Source organism: Sitophilus oryzae, unplaced genomic scaffold (assembly GCF_002938485.1).
Source record: "Sitophilus oryzae breed Bouriz unplaced genomic scaffold, Soryzae_2.0 scaffold_1177_pilon_pilon, whole genome shotgun sequence".
Classification (NCBI taxonomy): domain Eukaryota; kingdom Metazoa; phylum Arthropoda; class Insecta; order Coleoptera; family Curculionidae; genus Sitophilus; species Sitophilus oryzae.
In genome coordinates, this window is record NW_022145812.1 from 319284 (window position 1) to 344347 (window position 25064).

At 31.2% G+C, this 25064-nt stretch overlaps 1 protein-coding gene across 2 annotated transcripts in view; it reads left to right on the top strand.

Moving 5' to 3' along the window:
* The window catches only part of LOC115889736, a 97239-nt gene that overhangs the window by 17815 nt on the left and 54360 nt on the right, over positions 1 to 25064 (top strand). For both annotated transcript variants that reach the window (XM_030909805.1, XM_030909815.1), the window contains exons 2-3: positions 3911 to 4074; positions 12853 to 13046. In XM_030909805.1, the coding sequence (XP_030765665.1) occupies positions 3921 to 4074; positions 12853 to 13046 (348 nt within the window). In that variant the 5' untranslated portion in view covers positions 3911 to 3920. The remainder of the gene's footprint in view (positions 1 to 3910; positions 4075 to 12852; positions 13047 to 25064) is intronic.

The following is a 25064-nucleotide window of genomic DNA, read 5'->3' on the forward strand; positions in this document are numbered from 1 at the left end:
TGATTAGTTTTCAAGTTAGTATTTATAGATGTATAAAATGAGATTATATCAAGTCAGGAAATTACAAACTTTTCATTTAACATGTCAAAGTCGAAACTTCATAATTCAAAAATTGTTGAATTTTCATACATTATGTGTATTATTTACCTAATTCCTAAATAAAAATAATATGTAATAGTAACAATATAAATATCATAATAGGATGGAGAACTAGAAATACATTGAGTCTTATATTTAACTTGCGTGTACCAGCGACTTCGTTCGCGTCGAATTAATCATTTGTAATGGTGATGATAAAGCAAAGCAAGAATTTCCATTAACATACAAACTGGATAAAATTTTCTCACATTTATGTCAGCATAAGAAAAGACAATATGGTGATATTATTATATAACTTGGTAATATTTGAGGGGTAGTTTCATCTCGTTGTAATTTGACTTTCGAAAAATCCGTTTGCCAAAAATAATCTTTTTACGTCAAGCAGTTTAAGCAGAATCGTGGTTGAGAAATTAATCCTCTATGATTTTTTAAAAAATTTCAAAATATGTAAAAAAAAACAAATAAATTATGCTTGTCCAAGCATTTTCCCGAAAGACTAACCGTTTTTTAAATAACAAATATTGTAATATTTGAGGGGCGTTTTCACTCTCTTGGAATTTGAGATTCGAGAAACCCCTCCTTATCGAACCTCTACACACCACAGTCAATCCGTTTGCCAAAAATCAGCTTTAAATGTCAAGCAGTTTGTATAACACCCTGTATAAATTTATAAAAAATCTTAATATACGAGTATAAAAACAACAAAATAAAATATACGTGTTTAAGAGTTTTTCCGAAAAACTCACCGGTTTTTAAATAAAAAATATTTTAATATTTGAGGGATAGTTTCACACCCTTAGAATTCGAGTTTCGAAAAATCCCTTCTTATAGAACCTCTACACCCTAAAGTCAATCTGTTTTCCAAAAATCAGCTTTTTACGTAAAGCGCTTTAAGCAGGATCGTGATTAATCAATGACCAGATTTTTCGAAACACCCTGTATACGTTTTTAAAAAATCTTAAAATATGTAAAAAACAAAATAAAATATACGTGTTTGAGCGTTTTTTCGGAAACTTGACCGTTTTTTAAAAAAAAATATTGTAATATGTGAGGGATGGTTTCACCCTCTTGGAACTGGAATTTCGATAAATCCCTTCTTATCGAACCTCTACACCCTAGAATCAACCTGTATGCCAAAATTGAGCTTCTTACGTTGAATGGTTTGAACAGGATCGTCATTAATCAGTATGTGAGTCACTTAAGGATTTTATATATTAGTATAGATTATGTTTTTTTCGGTCTAAGGCCTGTATTTTCGATTTAATTATTTAAATCAGCATACAATTGCCAGTATATTCGTCCAAATGATATTTGAGGAACGGATGCTATTGTTTAGAAAAAAGACACAAAAATATTTTACTAGGTGGCTGAAAATTGGTATTTATTTAAAAAAAAACAGCAATTTTTAGCCGACCATACCAATAGGTATGGTAGGCTATTAGGATCGGCAAAAAAAAAGCTTTTTTAATTTCACTCAAAATGAGTTATTTGGGTCATAAATGACCTAAATACAAAATATTTTCATGGTGTCTGTCTGTCTGTCTGCCGTCTGTAATACGATAACTCAAAAATCGCTGAACCGATTTTAACCAAATTTGGCACAAAAATACTGTGGCACCGGAGAATCTGGCCATTAGTTTTTGGTGGGAGTGGGGTGTTGGTAAGGGGGTATGGGAGGGGATTAAAAATTTTAAAAAATCGTAACTCCAAAATTACAGTAGCTAGCGAAATGCGGTTTTCAAATTAAGATTAGGAATAATATTTGCAACAAAATCCATACATATATAAAAGCTCAAATGGCTTTTGAGCTTTTATATATGTTTTTTTTTTGTTACATCCATCCCGCCGAAACTGCTTTACCAATCTTGATGATTCTTTTTTTAAATGAAAGGTATATATGTCTAGATTTGTTATGAAGTATTTTTAAATTGTTGAATGGCTATTTCTTTGTGTAAATCGACTAAATATTAAAACATACCTGAAAAACACCTACACACAATACCTCCAGAAATAAATTATTTGTCATTGTCAGTGGTTTGTCAGTTAGATTATATATCATTTTTCAGATATTTTAGTGATCAGTTCATACAGCCAGCTTTAGATACATAAATGTATCTAAGAAGGAAGGTTCGTTTAAACGACATTAGTGAAATAGCTACACAAAGCAATTTTAGGAAATTCATCCTCTTAGAGAGTAAAATTATGTCGGAATAATTTGTTGTGTGAAAATTCCTTACTATGTGGTCTAGAAGAATGAAATCCAACAAAAAGAATTAGAAGAGATTTTTGAAATTCATCAACCAAATGGGTAAAGTTAGTAAAAATTTACAAGAATTCAAAAACATTTTGTGGCTAGAATTGAACTTCTTTGAAATACTTTTATTTCGATAACTTCTAGAATTATTAAGATTTTTTATTTCAGACGGCTCTAATCAAAAGTTTTATTTTTGGTATACAAAGTGTGTCATAATGTCATATACAGGCGATGAAAAAATAAAAAACGGTTTTTAAATTTTCGAATTTTCTTAAGTACATAATAATATTTAAAGAGAATAAAAATGCTCTTGAAATTGGAATATTGACGGCTTTTTATAAATTTTCAATAAAAAATATGTAATAAGTCAAAAATAACAATATCGATTTTTTGTCGAGCGAGTCTTAAATAAGTGCAATTATTCTTAGCGGTAGTAGGTATATTTGACCCCAGAAACACGATTATGAGTTTTTTTGCGAAATTTCTTTTGAAAATTTGGAATTTTTTGAAAAACCTTTTGGATATTTTTTAGTTTTTAGTTAAAAACCATAATTTCTTGATAATATGGCAACATAGATAGGTAGTAGATTAAATTTACAAGACAGAAAAATCTGAAAAGCTGCAGTGGTTGTCAAAATTTAAGCAAAAAATATTTTTTTTTGGAAATTTTTAAAGTAATTCGAAAGAGTTATTTGAAAAACGGTAAAGAGAAAATATGGTTTTTTATCGAGATCTACCAGCCCTGAAAATATTTGCACTTGTTCAAGACTTGCCCTGTATAATACCCAGAAAATCGACAATTGATAACTTTCATATGAAATACGAGCAGCTCTAAAACTCTTAAAAACATAGTTTAAATAGGGCATTTGTAAGGCTCACTAGCTCTATATACAAAGTAAATGATTCAAATCAATGCACGAACTATTCGAACGTAGTCGCGGGAAAAACCTAGTTTATAATAACATCAAAATCAGTCAAAGTCGCAATTTTCGAGATATTAACATATTTTAGTATGGGCGACTATACGTGCCTCCCGGCGCCAATTTTTTTACGTCAACTTCTACAAAATTAGGATAATGCGCGGGCAAAATTAGGATAATAATATAGGATAATTTGGGGCGCGCTGGTTTTATATTTTTGTTATTTTTTTTTAATGACAGGAGGAGACATGCCTTCTGAAACGTTAAGCATTTTTTATCGGTTAGACAAAATTTGTTTCATGATCAAAAAGCTTTTTTTTCAGTGTGGATTCGACCCGGTAGTGTTAACAAAGAATAACTTCTTTTTTAGTGGCAAAATACGCAGGCTTTTTTCAAGAAGTCAAATTGTATTATGCCATTTCTAATCTAATTCAAAGTAAAAACTTTCACCAGCAAAATTTATCAAAATGAGTTAATAGAAAATCCAATTTATGCACATTTTATCTGTGACACGTATGATCAATATGCATTGAAATAGAAAATATCTGCTACCTACTTAAAAAAAATAGTAAAATTATCACAAATACATTTTTATTCATTATAATTAGTACCTGATGTTAAACTTATCTAACTTTAGAAGTACAATCATGGATAATCCAGCAGAAAACCATGAAGTATTGGAGGACTTGAAATATGCTATCCAACATCTTAACTATAAGGAAATGGAAGATATTCTTGAAAATATTGATGATTTAAATGCAATATTAAATGGAGAGCCTGAAGATAATCAAATTTTTGCCGGTAAGAACAAAAATATATAGCAGAATATATTTCATGCACTTGTTTGGTTTGGTGGCCGGTTTAGCATTTGAAGGGTCCAGAGGAAAATCATGATATACGCCATTTTACTAATGTTACAGGAGAGCACTGGACGGCTGATGGTTATCAGGTTCTTTCCGTGTATTCGATATTTTTACTAGGCATATATCATAAGATTTAACAACTTATTACCCTGCAAAGTTTATACATTTTATAGAAACCAGTTAGACCTACTATAATATTGTAAAATCCTAAAATAAAGAAATTAGCGCTTATCAAGTTTTCCCCATGGATCCTTCATTTATAATGAACATAAAAAAATATTATCATTACATCATTATATAAATGAGTCATACAGATTTTCCTTATTACCCATATGTTTATAGTATCTTTAAAAATCACTAAAATAATATTTTGATAACAAATTCGACTTCACCTAATCAAAAAATCAATAAAACTGGTTTATCAATTGGTACATAATAGACAACGATAAGAAAAATTGTATTTTTATTTAAAGTGTTAATTTGTTAATATTTATATAATCGCAGAAAAAAATCGTGGGTGTTTGGGCTCGAAAGGAAACAACTATGTTTTTGCGACGTCTCGCCACTTTATTGTCGCTTCTTCAGGCACCAAAACATTTTAATCTATATGCCTAATAACATTCATGACGATTTCAACCGCCAACACTAAGACACATAAAGACGAACGAACAGAAACATGGGGTATTTTTTGGATGCACACCGATGCTAGGTTTATGTCATTAGAGTACTTAAACATAGTACTTCTGTATGTGTCTTAGTGTTGGCGGTTGGCATAGCTATGTATGTTTGTAGGCATATGGATTAATATATGTTTTGGTGCCTGAAAAAGTGACAATAAAGTCGCGAAACATCTCAAAAATATAGTTGTTTCCTTTCAACGCAGATATATTCCTAATGAATCACATCATAGCGTTGAACATAAAATGGCTAGTTTAAATTTCTTAGTTCATAGATTACTTAGTTTCCCACTTTCCAAAGAAAGATATGAAATAGAAAGAGATTACATTAGGAATGTAGCTGAGTGTAATGGATATTCTCCTTCACTAGTTGATAAATTAATTAGAAAACGTAAGTATAGGCAAAGAATATTATAGTTTTAAGAACTCTCGTGTGGAAGCTTTAGTGATTTGTCATACGGTGGCGCTTTTGAACATAATCGAAGCCTGAAAATGCTAATATTTTAAATGTTGAGGACTACGGGCGGCGATATTTCGTACGGTGTTGCCAAACATATTTTATTTCTCGATATTTAAAGAAAGTTCAACACGTATTGATTATATATTTCGTATATTCGATAGTACATGAGGCATCCTAAGGCTATGAAAAAAAAACGTAGCTATGAAAATAAAATTTTAGATTTTTAATTTTTTTGTACCTTCTAATAAAAATTACTTCTATTCCAATAAAAAATTAACTAGTATGATTATGTGTTATCTGTGTTAGTATTAGGAAACTGGAGTAAATACGGAGAATATTAATTCGTTCTCTAAGATGAGCACTACTAAGTAACTTTTTAAAATTCGACCCATAAGGGGGTGTTATTAGATAAAGGGACGTAATTATACATAAAAAATCTGTACCTACTAGGAGTATGAACTTTTGCACAGATGTGGCGCATTTGAACATTGATAAGCGATTTTTGGAAATGTATAGCCTAAGGGTAGTGAAACTGGGGGGTGAAATTTTGTACAAAAAGTGTTAGTTCTAGGAGTATGAAATTTTGTACAGAGTTTCCTTAAGTGACGAAAGTGAGTACCTAGAAGCTAATTTTGACATTCATCCCTTAGAAATAAGGGATGAAAATTTGTACAAAAAGGTTAAAATCGGTTTTAGAAGTATGAATTTTGCAGACGTTCCTTATGTAACGTAATTTAGCATTATGAAGCAATTTTTGGAAATTCGCCCTCTAAGGGTGTGAAATGAGGGGTTGAACGTTCTGGAACAATAAATTCTGTTCAAGGAATATGAGAATTTGCACAGAGGTTCCTTATGTAGCGTAATTGAATAATTAGAGTGATTTTTGGAATTCATTCTTTAAGGGGTAAAACTAGGGGTGAAAATTTGTATAATTTTTTTATGTAAAATCCATTCTAGGACTAGGAGTATGAAATTCTGTTCAGAGGTCCCTTAAATGATGAAAGTGAGTACCTAGAAGCGAATTTTAGGCATGCATCCCCTAAAAAATAAGGGATGAAAATTTGTACAAAAATTTGTTAAAATTGGTTTTAGAAGTATGAATTTTGCAGACGTTCCTTATGTAACGTAATTTAGCACTAAGAAGCAATTTTTGGAAATTCGCCCTCTAAGGGTGTGAAATGAAGGGTTGAACGTTCTGGAACAATAAATTCTGTTCAAGGAATATGATGATGATTATATATATTGATGATTTGCACAGAGGTTTATTATGTAGCGTAATTGAATAATTAGAGCGATTTTTGGAATTCATTCCTTAAGGGGTAAAACTAAGGGTAAAAATTTGTATAATTTTTATGTAAAATCTGTTCTAGGACTAGGAGTATGCAATTTGTACAGAGGTCCCTTAAGTGATGAAAGTGTGTACCCAGAAGAAAATTTTTGGACAAGCACCCCCTAAAAAATAAGCACTCCTTATAAAACAATTAAAATACAAAATTTGTCTAAAAAATAAAAAAAAAAAATTGGGGTGGGCCACTATCACTTAGGGTATATAAAAAATAGATAACAACCTAGGAATAGGTTGTGACCAAACCAAACCAAACCAGACCTACTGAATATACATATAAAATTTTTATCAAAATCGGTCTAGCTGTTTCGAGATGGTAACAAAAAAATTAAAAAACAACCCCTATTAAAATATAGGGGATGATGGTGGAACGGTGAAAATTTAGGTTATTTGTATTTATTAATGCCAACTAAAAATAAAAACATTTTTCTTTTCAAAAAATAAAAATGAAGGTGGGCTACCCTTACCACATAAGGGTATAAAAAAATAGATAACAACCTATTCTTAGACGTACTGAATATACATATAAAATTTTATCAAAATCGGTCAAAGCTGTTTCATGGATGGTAACAAAAATTAAAAACAACCCCTATTAAAAAATAGGGGATGATGGTAGAACGGTGAAAATTTTTGGTTCTTTGTATTTTTTAATGCAAAATAAAAAATAAAATATATATTTTTTCAAAATATAAAAAAATGGGAATCACTTAAGGGTATAAAAAATAGATAACAAACTATTTTCAGACCTACTCAATATACATAATAAAATTTCATCAAAATCGGCAAAACCGTTTCTGGAAATGGTAACAAGAAACTTTAAAAAACAACCCCTATTAAAAAAATAGGGGATGATGGTAGAACGGTGAAAATTTAGAGTTGTTTTTATTTTTTAAGGCCAAATAAAAAATATTTTTTTTCAAAAATAAAAAAATGAGGGTGGCTACCCTCGGCTACCCTTATCACTTAAGGGTATAAGAACAGATAACAACCTATTCTTAGACGTACTGAATATACATATAAAATTTTATCAAAATCGGTTAAGCCGTTTCGGAGATGGTAACAAAAATCTTAAAAAACAACCCCTGTTAAAAAATAGGGGGGATGAGGTAGAACGGTGAAAATTTAGGGTTGTTTGTATTTTTAATGCCAAATAAAAAAATTAAAATATTTTTTTTCAGAAAATATAAAAATGGGGTGGGCTACCCTTACCACTTAAGGGTATAAAAATAGACAACAAACTATTTTCAGACCTACTCAATATACATAATAAAATGTCATCAAAATCGGCCAAGCTGTTTCGAGATGGTATCAAAAAACAACCCCTATTAGAAAATAGGGGGGATGATGGTAGAACGGTGAAAATTTAGAGTTGTTTGTATTTTTAAGGCCAAATAAAAAAATATTTTTTTTCCAAAAAAAAAAAAATGAGGGTGGGCTACCCTCTCGGCTACCCTTATCACTTAAGGGTACAAGAATAGATAACAACCTATTCTTAGACGTACTGAATATACAAATAAAATTTTATCAAAATCGGTTAAGCCGTTTCGAGATGGTAACAAAAAATCTTAAAAAAAACAACCCCTGTTAAAAAATAGGGGATGATGGTAGAACGGTGAAAATTTAGGGTTGTTTGTATTTTTAATGACAAATAAAAATTAAAAATATTTTTTTTTTCAAAAATATAAAAAATGGGGGGTGGGCTACCCTTATCACTTAAGGGTATAAAACAGATAACAACGTATTCTCAGACTTACTGAATATACATATAAAATTTCATCAAAATCGATCAAGCTGTTTCTGAGATGGTAACAAAAAATTAAAAACATCCCCTATTAAAAATAGGGGATGATGGTAGAACGGTGAAAACTTAGGGTTGTTTGTATTTTTAATGCCAAATAAAAAAAATAAAAATATTTTTTTAAAATAAAAAAAATGGGGTGGGCTACCCTTATCACTTAAGGGTATAAAAAAATATATAACAACCTGTTTTCAGACCTACTCAATATACTTATAAAATTTCATCAAAATCGGCTAAGCTGTTTCGGAGATGGCAACAAAAAAAAAAAAAACAACTCCTATTAACCCCTATATTACTAAATAGGGATGATAGCAGAACGGTGAAAATTTAGGGTTGTTTGTATTTCTTAATGCCAAATAAAAAATAAAAACATTTTTTTTCCTTTCAAAAAATTAAAAAAAAAAATTAGGGTGGGTTACCCTCGGCTACCCTTATCAGTTAAGGGTATAAAAATAGATAACAACTTATTCTTAGACGTACTGAATATACATATAAAATTTTATCAAAATCGGTTAAGCCGTTTCGGAGATGGTAACAAAAAATTAAAAAAACAACCCCTATTAAAAAATAGGGGATGAAAGTAGAACGGTGAAAATTTAGTGTTGTTTGTATTTCTTAATGCCAAATAAAAAAATAAAAAACATTTTTTTCCTTTCAAAAATTAAAAAAAAATTAGGGTGGGTTACCCTCTCGGCTACCCTTATCAGTTAAGGGTATAAAAATAGATAACAACTTATTCTTAGACGTACTGAATATACATATAAAATTTTATCAAAATCGGTTAAGCCGTTTCGGAGATGGTAACAAAAAATTAAAAAAACAACCCCTATTAAAAAATAGGGGATGAAAGTAGAAAGGTGAAAATTTAGTGTTGTTTGTATTTTTAATGCCAAATAAAAAAAAAAATTAAAATATTGTTTTTCACAAAATAAAAAAAAATGGGGAATGGACTACCCTTATCATTTAAGGGTATAAAAAAATATATAACTACCTATTCTCAGACCTACCGAATATACATATAAAATTTCATTAAAAATCGGTTAAGCCGTTTCGGAGGAGTACGGTAACTCAAAACTGTAACACGGGAATTATATAAGATAATATTATATGTAAACTGCGGAGTGCGGAGAACGGAAAGACTGATTATTATAGCAATAGATAAAATTTAAAACTATAATTTAAAACTATTCAAGAAAGTACACACAAAACAAGGCAACGCCGCGCGTCTATTCGTTCAATTCCGAGCAAAATAGCGAGGCTCCACGAAGTTGGGGCCTCGCTCGCCAAAGCGAGGCCCCATCGACAGGTCAGATTTTGATGCCAGACGAGACTTCTAGGGTATTAAGATATTCTTTGGTATAGGTTAATGATTTCTGAAAATTCGACTTTTCAAGTGGAGAAAGATACGTATAAATATTTTTCGATACTGTTTGATAGAGAGTTATCCCGTGGTCTAAAAGGAATTTTTAAGAATGTCAATTATAAACTTGTGTATAGTGCTAATAATAAATTACAACAAATTTTTAGGTAATCCAAAGGATAAAACACCTTCACTGGATAGGTCGGGTATTTATGAAATTTCTTGTAAAGATTGTAATCAGAAATATGTTGGGCAAACTAGAAGATCAATATTAACTAGATTTAAAGAACATTTAGCTCAGATAAGATATGGTAGACCGGATAAATCTTGCGTTGCCGAACATATTGTTGATAAAGAACATTGTATATATCTTAATATGTATAATAATAAAATTAATATAAATATATATTAAATAATAATAAATTTAAAATTAATTATACATAATAAATTTAAAATTAATTAAACAAGGCTCAAATTATATGCAATTAAATGCATATGAAAACATCAGAATTAATAAATGTAAAGATAGTATGAACAGAGACAACGGTCCAATTCCTTCAAGTTCTTTGTTCCTACTACTCTAGTGGCGGAAATCTAACTGTTAGGCTCAGTGGGCTCTGACTCGGTTGGCTAGATTTTGCCATGCCCACTCGGTGCGCACTGGGCGAGTATATAAACGCTCAACTTGTAGATTGTACTTTAGTTTATAATCATCTGCTGATGATGGTAACATGGTTAGCGAAACGCGCGTCCAGTGTATAAGTAAAAGTGTTTTGGTGTATTGTGGTGATTTAGTGTTTTTATTTTGCTGTGTAACACCAAAGGTTCCAACCCTCAACTGTAATCTTCTCTATCTAAGTTAAATCGTACGCTCCTTTCGGTAGCGTAGACATCTGCCTGAAAGATGCTGGGGTAGATGCCCATTGGTTTGGTGTATTTAGTTTAGAAATCTGCTTTTTTTATGTCTAGGTACGCCTCTGATCTACAGAGAATAGGATATAATAATATACCTAACCCTACTTATTTTTATTTACCGGTGAAAAGATAAATTTGGATTTAAATGAAACATCCTCTTGTACACAATACATGAATGCACCATATTTTCAAATTAATGTCCACAGAAGTCTACAAAATAAAGCAAAATTGCTATAATACTGCAAATAAAGAATAGGGAGCTTGATCGGCGGCGTAGCAACATCGCAACAGGAGAATATAGGAATTTCCATTCATCCTCGAAAGCCGTTGTACTACGCCGGCATATTTCTAAAACTGACGTTGTCAAACTACTTTTTATTGTTAAAAGAAACACGACCATGATATTTTTATTCCGTTACAAAATTTAAAATAGTTAAGCAGTTAAGCATTAAATGAAAAAATTGACGTTAGCAAATTAATGTACTTGATATATTATAGAAATATAACGAAATTATTTTTACTTTATATTTTTTTGTTTTCACTCTTGGCTTTAGGTCGTTGGGGTTGCAAAGATGTTTCTAGATTTTGTTCATTATTTTTTTATTTTGTGACGACGTTTCGACAGTATATGTCTTTTTCAAGCCTCTTGACCGAAAAAAAAAAAATTATATTTTTACTTAATAATTGGTTGTGGTATTTAATCGAATACTAATATCAATATACAGGTAAATCTAGAAAACGTTTTCGGTGTAAGAGAGATGGGAAAATAAGGATAGAATAATGGCCGATGAAGGAAAAAGGTAAACAATTGTATCTCCTGAGTTTAAATATCTTTGGTACATACCATCTAAAGCAAATATAGCTATTATATTAGCATACCGGGTGCGTCTCAAAAGTGGCTCACCCCCTATAACTTTTTTATTATTTCAGATAAAAAAACGAGATTTGGTATGTTAGTATATGACATAAATTGATTGACGTATTCAATTGTTTTCAGTCACTTCCGGTTTCACCGGAAATGACTACAAGTTTTGATTTTCAAATGGCACCCTCGGTATTTTTTTACTTTATTCAATAGAAAATGACACTCTGAATCGAATGACATAGCATATGTCAATTTTTGACATAGTAACTGAAAAACAAATTGTATTTCAAATTTCAATCTAGAGTGCTATGGCTGTGTTAAAAACACTCATTTTTAATCAAGGAGCCTTGGAAAAATAGATTTGATCTTCTAATATTTTTAGTGTCTTGTCCTGGCCGGTTAAAAGATGCCCAAATCGTATTTTTAATCATATCTCAATTTTTTCAAATGGAACGAGGGTGGCTCATTAGCATATTTGGAAAAAGCATTTTTTACGAATAATTCGATACCACACACTTGGTATTTTGAGTCAAATTGTCGTTATGAACCGCATGTTACAATTCCAAATAAACCATATTCCAAAATGTCAAAAGTTGACATATGATATGTCATTCGATTCAGAGTGTTTTTTTTATCGAATAAAGTAAAAAAATACTGAGGGTGCCATTTAAAAGTCAAAAGTTGTAGTCATTTCCAATTGAGTACGTCAATCAATCCCAATTTATGTCATATACTAACATACCAAATATCGTTGTCAATTTATCTGAAAAAATAAAAAAGTTATAGGGGTGAGCCACTTTTGAGACGCACCCGGTATAGTTTTGATTTCAGGACAGTCCTTGTATTTTAAATAATTTGTTTTATATAGGCTGAAAAATATATATTTTTTATTTATTTATTAATATCTTAGGATTATGGGGGTAAAGTGATCGGAAAGGATAGAAAATATTCAATAATATACAGAGCGGTCCATTTAAAAAAATCATCCCGATCCACACACACTTTTTTGAGCCACCTTGTATAAGTTATTACTATATTAAGAAAATATTTTCCTCAGATGCATGTTAGTACATACCTACTTTAGGTTTGCACTTAATGAATGATTATGAAAAAAAATAGTTTAATACTTCTTTAAACTTATCAAACTGATTTAAACTGAACTTAACTTATATTATATAACTGAATATCTTTTTTTTCAATTTAAAAGCCCTCTACCGTAAAATAAGAAAATATTATGATATATGATATATGGTCGTTTTTCTGTAATACATGATACGATTTAATTTATATTTACAGGCACAAATCCATTAATATTCCTTATTATTCAACATGGAGATAAGAGACCAATAAAATGCCTTAAATGTGTAGAATTTCTTATAAGAAAGAAAATCGATTTAGAATTTAAAGGTAATGATGATAGAACTGCACTTTCATGGGCTAGAGAATTGAGGATGACAGACACAGTTAATTTGATTGAATCCAGATTAAAGGTAATTCAATTATATTATTATTCAAGAGAGAGAGAGAGAGAGAGAGAGAGAGAGAGAGAGAGATTTACACATAAAGGGGGGGGGCAGTAGTTATTATGAGAGATCCTCCTCCTCATTATACTCTTCTTCCTCCCAGCAATATAATATACGTTTCAAACATTCGTTAATTCCCATTACTCTTATCCCCACTATATCAATAGTCATATAAGTAGTCTTGAGAATCCTTGAGAATACCGTAAAAGTAACGTGAATATCGTTTATTAATCGAGAGTGATGCAATACAATAGAAAAAAAAACTAATGTTGTTAAAAACCTGATTCAAAAATATACTGATTTCCGTCAAAGTATTTCTCATCAAATAGTTTTAATCGAAGGGTGTCTCACTTGGGCAAAAAATGTACATAATATAACTGCCAGCGACTGCCAAGAAAATGTACATGTAATTCCAATAGTGAGACACCCCTCGGTTTTAATTAATCAAAAAGATTTATTTTTTCCACTCAAACAAGATTGTCATAGGATAACTAGCTAGGAGTTTTGTGAAGATTTTCTATTACAAAGGATTAATCTTTACGAGTTCGTACGTGCATTGGGACATACCTACATATTTTGCAAGTGAACTAACACACATTGTTCCATATCAGAGAGTAACAAAGAATTCAAAAGTTATACTAGAAATTTTAATAGTGTTCGATAGGGTCCACTTGGACGACGCTAGAGATCAGTTACTGCGCAGATTTGAAGGCAAGTTACCACAACCGGAAGAGAGGCAACGGCCTAGCTACGTTGAAACACCGGTTCCCATTAGAACATCGAAGTTAAGCGACGTAAGGCGATACTGGTGGATGGACGGGTAACCGGTTCGAAACTCTGTATCGTGCTGTTGTCTGAGGGAAAAGTGTAAAATCTATTGATGCACACTGCTCATTCACGTCGGTTCGAGGCCGGATGAGATCGGATATCTCGTGAGTAAGAGTTAATTTAGACACTTCCTAAGTCGGTAGGCCACTGTCCATGATATGACCGATGACTGCGGTTCGGATTCCGCGTAAACAAAGTAGTCCCCGTCCAGATTAGCCCTGGCAGCAAAAAGGAGGCGTTAACTGAAATCTGTACTTTAAATTTTTATTTTAAATCTTTTTCGTCATACTATATTGTTATATTATTATAACATAAGCAAAATCAGAATGGAAAAGATGCATATAACGTCCGCCGGACGTTATCATAACGGCCGGCGGCCGTTAAGTTTCTAAGGTAATCGTAACGTCTGTCACCTGCAACAATAATGACTATTTATTGTCAGTTACAAAAATTGGGAAAATAGACCATAGCGAGATGTCGCGAGAAATTCCGTTGGAAATACAGGAGGAAGCGGCTGCGGCTACTCAAAATTTACTTCCGACTATAACCAGAGAGAGATATCGCAGGAATATGACAATTTTTGAAGTGGTGGCAGGATAGAAGTATAAACAGCGGTAAATGAAGCGGTATTGTTGGCTTATGCTAAAAGAATGTCGGAAATGTATTCTCCTCTACATCACTGTGGACAAAGATATCCATGCTGAAGTTTGCGTTGAGAGTATATGAAACATCGACATATCAAGGTAAAAAGCCATTAGAGCTCCTTTCTGATATTTAATCATACTCATCTAAATTTATATTTGTTCATAGATTTGCAAACTGTTCATGTTTCTGAGGCGCAAAACGAAGGTTATTCACCAAAAAAGCCAAAGTTCTGTCGGAGAATGACATAAATAATTTTCTACTGGATGCCGAGGATTACACCTGGTTACTGAAAAAATTGTATTGGTATTTTGAGCTTGTAGGCGCAGCGAGTTAATACTACAGTTGATGATTTCGAAGATTTCGGAGAAAATATTTGTCTCATTAAGAAATACTAAAATAAGAAAGATAGGAAATTTCTTATTCCAAAACGGGCCTTCCGTTTGATGCCTATGGTTTATACAAAATAAGACAACCTGCGTCCTCGTAACTTGACAATCCAAAATTTTTCATTGCTGCAAGAAAGGCAAGGTGTTAAGTAAATCGTCGGTATACATACCATCGGGAGCGTACCGCAGAAAATTGCAAAATTTTTGAACTTGGAGAATCCAGAACGTTATACAGGGCATTCATTTCTGTAGATCATCAGCAACCATGTCGAAAAATGGTGGTGATTTTACTATCGCTAAAGGAGCTAGAGGATGGGAGTCTTCAACAGTGGCAGAAACTTACATAGAAAACTTCCAAAAGAATGAAAATAATAAATCAACTTTTTCATGATAGCTCCAAAATAATGTGTCTTTAGTGGATACAAATATTTGCCATTCTTCAGTAGCATCATCTTTCTATAAAATCTGTAAATCCCTGGGAAGGATTATGATTTCTAAGAACAACAAGTGCACTTTTAATTTTATGTTCTATTATCATGAAAATGAATTTAGTATAAGACATTATGTATTTTATCCTTACTTGTGTGTTATTGTTCAATAAAAATTTGTTATTAAATAGTAGTGTTTATTGCTCTAAAAATCTGCAGTATGACGAAAAATCTAGAACGCAACACGGCCGATAACAAATAACGGCCTTGGCTGCTTATGATCCTCGGCTATCGCCTCGGATCACAAACTTCAGCCCGGCCGTTATTTGTTGTTTATCGGCCTTATTACGTTAATAACTATACTTTACAACCGGAAGAATTAGAAGCACAATATCAAGAAAACATAGAATATATTTCAGGAAAATATTTTAACTTCTATAGGGTGACTCAAAGTCGGGCATCTGTAGTGCCTAGAACAAAAACTTGGAAATTTTTGTTTAAGTATAAACCTAAAGTATGTACATGTACAAGGATGTATTTCAGGAAAATATTTTAATTTGACGCACAATATCAAGTGTAACAGTAGATCTCGTATTTCCAAATAAAACACTGGATTTCCCTCATAACTTCTTTATTACATTTTAGTACTTAGGATTACGACACAAACATGTGTATCGTGCGAGCGCACGGTACCGACTGACTGCTGCGGACGCCTCACTCCCAATCTTATCTCTGGTAACATTCTATCGTCATAAAAACCATGCATTATGAATAATACAATCTGACATAATACATAAACCATAATTTGTTAATCATAACAATACACTATATAAACAAGGTACTCATAAAATCATAACACTCGGCCATCCTACTTTCCGGTCGTCCTCGACTTCCCTCCTTTATTGCTTCTGAAAAGATAAATAAAAAAAATAAAAAAAAAGAAAAAAAAATATCTATTTTTAAGTTTCTATGCTCGCATTAGAGCTTTACTTATTTTTAAGTTTTTATGCTCGCATTAGAGCTTTATTTATTTTTAAGTTTTTTGCTCGCATTAGAGCTTTACTTATTTTTAAGTTCTTATGCTCGCATTAGAGCTTTATTTGTTTTTAAGTTTTTATGCTCGCATTAGAGCTTACTTATTTTGCCTTTATGCTCGCATTAGAGCTCTACTTATTTTAGGTTTTATGCCTGCATTAGAGCCTCTACTTATTTTTGTGGTTTTATGCTCGCATTAGAGCTCTACTTACTTTTAGGTTTTATGCCTCGCATTAGAGCCTACTTATTTTTAGGTTTTATGCTCGCATTAGAGCTCTACTGATTTTTAGGTTTTATGCTCGCATGAGCTCATTTTCATTTTAGGGTTTTATGCTCGCATTAGAGCTCTACTTATTTTAGGTTTTATGCTTGCATTAGAGCTCTACTGATTTTGTGTTTTATGCTCGCATTAGAGCTCTATTTCTATTTTTAGGTTTTATGCTCGCATTAGAGCTCACTTATTTTTAGGTTTTATGCTCGCATTGTGAGCCTCTACTTACTTTTAGGCTCTTTATGTCAAAATAGAGCCTCACTTCTTATTTTAGGCTCTTATGCCTGCATTAGAGCCTCCACTTCATTTTTAGGCCTTATGCCCGCATTAGAGCCTACTTAATTTTTAGGTTTATGCCCCGCATTAGAGCTCTACTTATTTTTAGGTTTTATGCCTCTACTAGAGCCTACTGATTTTTAGGTTTTATGCCTGCATTAGAGCCTCTACTTACTTTAGGTTTTATGCCTCGCATTAGAGCTCTACTTATTTTTAGGTTTTATGCCTGCATTAGAGCTCTACTGATTTTAGGTTTTATGCTCTGCATTTCAGAGCTCTACTTACTTTTTTAGGTTTTATGCTCGCATTAGAGCTCTACTTATTTTTAGGTTTTATGCTCGCATTAGAGCTCTACTTACTTTAGGTTTTATGCATTAGAGCTCTACTTATTTTTAGGTTTTATGCTCGCATTAGAGCCTACTGATTTTTGTGGTTTTATGCTCGCATTAGAGCTCTACTTACTTTTAGGTTTTATGCTCGCATTAGAGCTCTACTTATTTTAGGTTTTATGCTCGCATTAGAGCTCTACTGATTTTAGGTTTTATAAGCCGCATTAGAGCTCCTACTTACTTTCAGGTTTTATGCTCGCATTAGAGCTCTACTACTTTAGGTTTTATGCCCATTAGAGCTCTACTTATTTTTAGGTTTTATGCTCGCATTAGAGCCTCTACTTACTTTTAGGTTTTATGCTCTGCATTAGAGCTCTACTTATTTTTTAGATTTAAATCAGTAATACCTTCGTTGTGTTTATATTCAAAAATAAATCTCTATAAGGTCATCTTAACAAAGACCACCTAATCCTTAGTAAAATAATTAATAACCAAATTTCAAAATATAAAGTAACTGACAATACACGCCTTATACTGGCTAAGAAGTATTTGCTTATATTAACATCATCTAAACATTTAACTTGATCTACTTAAATTTTTTGATTTTTGTTTTATTTTAGTAGTAGTAAGAATGAAAATAAGTAAAGTGGGGAAAACCTAATCCACTTTTAAATTGTTGTATTAAGAGTAAATTGTAACTTTAAAAGAACGTTCGTTCATCCTGACCTTACTCGCATCGCTGCAAATCGATGTCCCTTTTTAAGGTTCTAAGGAATTGAATGTTGAAACATACAAAACTTTATATCTACTTAATAATTGTTCGCCTTAAGTGAATCCATAAAGTCAAAGAGTATTTTATATTAGACGTTAGATTTCTTTTTTTTTAATATTAGACGTCACATTATGGCAGATACTGTATTTTGTAGTACCCCAATTGTCAGAATTAATTATTTTTATTACAAACTCATTTGATCTTTGATTATTGCATAGATTTCATTTAGTTTTTGACTGAAAATTTTATTTACTATGGAACTGTAATTTTTTTTATATTTAGAAATATTTATCTGCCAAAAGCTTTCATAAACTGATTTATTTTTCTTTTACTTCTGTTTGCAGTTTTAAATCACACTTCTCCAAATATGAGAATTAAATTCACCTTGCTTTTCATACAGTAACCAACCAAGTATATTTTCAATCGATTATATTTTGACCCTATTTTAATAAAAATAAGTATTAATGAATAATATTCCAATTATTTTTAATACTAAAGATATTTCGTTTTTATTTTTAATTATTTTTTTTTATTTACTATTTTTACTGAAAAGTTTAGATTCAATTAGACCACCAATCAGAACCCAGTTGAAGAGGATCGGGCCCATAATCCCCTGCAACCAACGATCCTCAATGATCATTATCGAAGCCAAACATTAATTAATTAATATGGGTTGCAGCATTGTAACCCTGTGCTTTTACACGTGTTGCTAAAAGTTACGTGTTACTAAAAGTATAAGAACATTTAGTTCTAATTTTTTATACCTTCCTGTAAAATTTAAAATTAATTAAAACTGAAACTTTTGTTAAAACTGGAGATGTTTTTTTTATAGTCTTAAATATTAAATATCAATTTACTAATAATAGCCAACTTCATGAAAGACTGGTATGGTTTTTCATAATTCCTTGTACGAAATATAGTGTTAGTTGTATGCAGTAATTTGTTTGTAACAGGTTTTTTTTACCAAAGTTATTTTTTTTACCAAAGAACTTTAGTTTTTATCAATATGCTTCGAACATTTTATTAAACTATCGCAGTTGTCTTTAAAACAAAATATAGAAATATTAGAAATATTGATGATATTCTGATCCTCTTTGTTTAGCAAGTACTTAGTCATATTTAATTCTTGGTATTTTTAATTAAAAAGAAAATTTTATCCTGTAAACATACAGGGTGCAATTTGAGTGTTTTTGCTTGAACTCTGTTGTGGTTAAATAGGAAATGATATTTACTCAATTGTTTTTAATAAGAAATTATTGAGTTTTGATAAACTATATACAGCAGTCAAATTTGCAACATTCCATGAAAGCTGGAGGCAATGACTGATATCTGTACCTAACTGTTATTCATAAGTAATAAACATAAATTATTATTTTGTTTTTTTCTGATACTTAGTGTTGATGAACACTAGAGATTGGAAATTATTTTAATTTAATTAAATTCGGGATTTTTTTTAAATGCATTAAGAATTTTGTTAAATAAATAGTACAGAGTGAATGGTGTGATGACTTTGAAAGGATACATATGATGGTTGAAACCGTTCCAACTATATAAGTAGTAGGTAGTTGCTCAATTTGTTTCTATATAAAAGAAACAGATACTTCATATTCTTCTAAACTTCATATTCCAAATCGCTCAGCAAACTTATCATCTGTAAATTACTCTACTCGGCTGTGCTACCAAAAGAGACACCTTGCTCTCTCTAGGGTTCTAGAATCTTGATAATATCTCCATTGGGAGATATTATCAAGATTCTGACTGAATTGTCATTTATAATTTTATAATTCATGAAGCACTTTAAATATGTCTTTCACGTCACTAAAACAGATTTCAATAAAAGAGATTAGCGAATAAATCATGGAACAAAATAATAATCATTCAAAAAGTGAAATCATATACTGTTTCCAAAGAGAACATTCAGAATAAACATTTTTTTTTAGGAAGTAGAATGTTGTGAGGACATTGCATTCAATGCTAATTTATTTTATTTTTGTTGCAAAACAGTCTGATTTCTTATATTGATAAACTTTATTTTTTTTAATTGCTATTGTCTGAAGTTACAGCTTTTGGTATTTCAAACTTCCTATTTCTTTTTATTTATTATTTATTTCTTTTTTGAGGCCGAACAAAAGTAATTATTTAAACTTTTTATTCCTCCGACACTCTATCTTCTGGTAAAATCCTGAAGGGCTTTACTAAAACCCTAACATAAAATATAATCAAAAACACAAAATTAATTAAATGGTTTCTTTTAAACTCCTCTGTATAAATTGTTAAACATACAAAACAATTTTTTGTGCATACTAATTTCTTTTTACAAATCCAAACAAATATTATTGTGTTATGTAAAAAACTCTGTGTGTTTATCGACCAGTGTACGAACATTTTCTGTTATCAATTATCACCATATTTTTTTTTTTGAAACATATTGTGTAACTCCATTTATTTTTATTAACAGACTATTTTCCAAGACCGTCCTGAAAATAATTAGTCCTTAATTATTTTAAAAAGAGCATTATATCTTTATAAGAAACAGAGAGAAATAATTTTTGAATCATAAACTTTATTAAAACAATAATTATTTTTAGACTATATCGGTCTATAATGTTTGTAGAGACTTATTTTTGCGATTATTTGTTCACAGTGTAAATTTAAACCTTGGTGATATTTTAAACCTTCATATTGTTTAATTTTATTCACTAGAAATGAATAGCCTTTACAAAATCAATTTAAATAATTTAGACATTAAAAATTTGATTTTGCTTGTATCAAATTTGCAAAGAGATTATGCAAAAGATGCTCGTTTTTAATTTTAGTTAAAACATTTTTGTGTTATACAGGCTGTCCTATATTGATATCACTATCATTAATTGATCTGAACCTTTTATTTTATTTGATTCTTTTACAAATTCAATTTATTGGAATATTAATTTCAATAACGTCTTTAAAATCATAAACAAGCAACTAAAAATTTTATATTCGTAACTATGAAACATAAATTAACAATTAATTGATATCTGTGTAGGTACTTATCTTATTCGAATGTATCCTCTGAAGCTATATTTTCTCACTGCTTTAGTGTTTATGTCAACATGGTCAATCAAGACTTATTTTAGCAAACATGACTTGCAGTTTGCACCTTGCACATCGTAACAGCCTTGTCTTTTCCCATTTTTGAAGTAGGAGTGGATAAGCCAATTTCCAAATGTTCCTGTATGTACTATTATCCTTTTTATTCACTAACACTGCTGGATTTGTTGCTTTATGGCTTTATGTCCTTTTCCAGCAACTTAACTTATGGATTCACACACAACATGGCATATTGGCACTTTTTAAACTTTTGTGTACTTCTAGTAGTTCATCCCACTCTGATAAAATAGTAGATCTCTGTATTTCCAACAAAACACTGGATTTCCTCATAACTTTTTATTACATTTTAGTACTCTAGGATTACGACACAAACATGTGTATCGTGCGAGCGCACGGTACCGACTGACTGCTGCGGACGCCTCACTCCCAATCTTATCTCTGGTAACATTCTATCGCCTGTCATAAAAACCATGCATTATGAATAATACAATCTGACATAATACATAAACCATAATTTGTTAATCATAACAATACACTATATAAACAAGGTACTCATAAAAATCATAACACAAGGAAACATAGACCTCTTCGTTAATATCATGCTCCGAAATGTTTAAAAACTATACAGGGTCCGGCATTAGTGCGTCGGGCATCTGTAGCGCCTAGAATAAAAAACTTGGAAATTTTGTATAAACCTAAATGAATTGGGTTTGGGTTTGGGTTCAGAGTTGGGTTTAGAGCTGGGTTTGGGTTTGGATTTGGGTTTAGAGCTGGAATGGGCACCAGAGAAGCGCTGTTCCGCATACAAGTGCTGGTACAAAACTGCCTAGACGTTAAGAAAGATGTGTTCATGTGTTTCATTGATTATGAAAAAGCGTTTGATCGAGTGCGCCACGGTAAACTCATTGAGATACTACGGAAAACAGACGTGGATGAGGACATCAGATGCATCGAAAATTTATATTGGTATCAAAGAGCACATGTCAAGACACAAAGCTTCAGAACTGAGGATATCCGTATACGTAGGGAAGTAAGACAAAGTTGTGTACTCTCTCCACGTTTATTTAATATGTACTCGGAGGAGATCTTCAGTGAGGCTTTTGAGGACTCAGAGCAGGGAATAAAGGTAAATGGAATCCCAATATCAAACCTAATATACGCAGATGACTCCGTGTTGCTAGCAAACAATATGACTGAGTTACAAGACATGTGTACCCGCCTAAATATAGCTAGCAACAGATATGGATTAAACATCAACGCTAATAAAACCAAATTCATGATCATTAGCCGTGACAAACTAAGGTATGCGAACTCAACCCCCAGCATAGGAAATCAACTTATAGAACGGGTGGAAAAATATCAGTATCTTGGCTGTTGGCTGCATGCGGACTGGAACCCTGAGCAAAAAATTAGAACAAGAATAGAAAAAGGGCGCGCAGCATTTCTTAAGTTCAAAAACGTACTGAACTGCAGAGACATCCAACTGCAGCTGCGTCTACGATATGCAAAGTGCTACATATGGTCCGTCCTGCTCTATGGGGTGAAAGCGTGGACCATGAAAACTAATACTATAAATAAATTAGAAGCGTTTGAGATGTGGACATACAGGCGTCTCTTGAAAATATCGTGGACCGATAGGATAACTAATGAAGAAGTACTCAATATGATGCAGAAGGAGAGAGAACTATTAAATATAATTAAAAAACGGAAGACCTCCTACTTAGGACACATAGTTCGAAATGAAAAATACAACATTCTGCAGCTCATACTTGGAGGAAAAATAGAAGGCAAGAGGGGAATAGCTAGAAAACAGCTGTCATGGGCGAGAAACATCAGACAGTGGACCGGTCTGAAGACTATAGGAGAGCTCATAAACACCGCAAGAGATAGAGACAGGTTTCAACATGTGGTCGCTAACATCCAGTGAATGGATAGGCATCTGAAGAAGAAGAAGATAAACCTAAAGTATGTACATGTACAAGGATGTATTTCAGGAAAATATTTTAACTTCTATAGGGTGGCTCAAGAAAATGTGAGTGGATCGAGGTGATTTTTTTTAATAACACCCTGTATAATATTGCATTTTTAGCTTGCTATCAGCTCACTTTACATAATCCTGAGATATGGAGTAAATAATTCTTGATAGTTTCCGAGATTTTAATAAATAAATAAAAAATATATATTTTTCAGCCTTCCTTAAAAAAATATTAAAAATTAAAGAACTGTCCTCAAATCAAAACTATATTAGGTATTTACTTTGCTATAAATATCGCAATCTTAAATCATACAGGATGTTCAAAATTCTACGCCAAACTTTCTAAAATATAAAATAATTTTTCTTTGTTTTTTTTTAAATAGAACGCTCTGTATATTATTTTTCTATTAATTGGAGAATTAAAAAATGAACATTTTTTGTATTTAAAGTAATTCAAAATTTTTAATGGCTTCGCAGATACACGCAGTATTATTTCATATGGCTCTCTCAACGGTAAAATATGAGTGAAAAATTATTTGGTGGCTTTGATAAAAATTTACTGTGGAAAATGCCATATGAAATATAAAACCGCAAATATCTGCGACATCATTAAAAATTTTGAAATACTCTAAATACAAAAAATGTTCATTTCTTAATTCTCCATCTATTGAAAAAAATAATTAACAGGGTGTTCAATTTAAAGAAACAAAGAAAAATTATTTTATATTTGAGAAAGTTTGGCGTTGAATTTTGAACATCCTGTATGATTTACACAATTACCATATTTAAATCAAAGTAAGTACAGACCATCTAAACTAAATACCTACTATAGTTTTGATTTCAGGACAGTTCTTGTATTTTTAATATTTTTTTTAAGAAAGGTTGAAAAATATATAATTTTTATTTATTTATTAATATCTCTGAAACTTTTCAAATATATTTACTCATAGTTAAGGATTATATCCTATTTGTTATTGATTATAACCTTTTGTTAATTTAACAAAAATTAAAAGATGTAGAGTAAAATATTTATCGGTAATAAAAAAACACGTTTAAAACATTTTTTAATTATTACAGAACTGAAACTACATATGAACGTATAATTATGTGACAAAAATTAGCTAGATGAAATCAAATGCTCAGAATGCTTCCTTTCCTGTTCACTGCATAAAATCATTCTCTTTTCAAAAGATCTTTTCCTGTTTTATTTTCGTGTTAAAGGCATATTATGTAGAATTCTATTTTGAAAAGCAGCCACAATAATTTCTCTCATGTTGTCGACCATAGGTCGAGTGTAAACACTGTCTTTAACATACTCCCATAAAAAAGTCGAGACTAGATAGATCTGGATCATTTGATCATTCTATTAATTGGTGAATGCACATTGCAGTCACCAACTAATAGAATCGAATCAGTTCTCTCTAATGTAAGATAAATTTCCATATTTGGCAAATTTCAGAGATTTTTTTTTGTTTTACCTGATACAAAATGATAACTAATTGTTAAAGTTGAACAATAACCAACATGAGATACAGGCCAGAGACATCGATTTGTGACGTCACCGCAATAGTCGGGCTTTTGTATTGGGCCATATGGTACTGCATATAGTTTTTGCATAAATAATAGTATTTATTGATAGTTTTGCCAGATATAAATATGAAAACTATTATACACAAATGTATTAAAAAATAACATTAACTTTTTATCGCGTTAAAGTAATTGAATAGCATTAAAATTTAGATCTAAAACACGAATATTAATATGAAATAAACAACAGCATAAGATGAACAGAATAAAATCCAGATAATAAAAAACATGTCCTAAAATTGCGTTAGCGAGTATTTAGCAACTAGTAATAATATACCTTGTGATAAAGTTTCCAAATATTAAAAAATTTGAAAACTATACTTTATCGACAAGTTAAGAAAATGTATTTTATATGATAAGGGC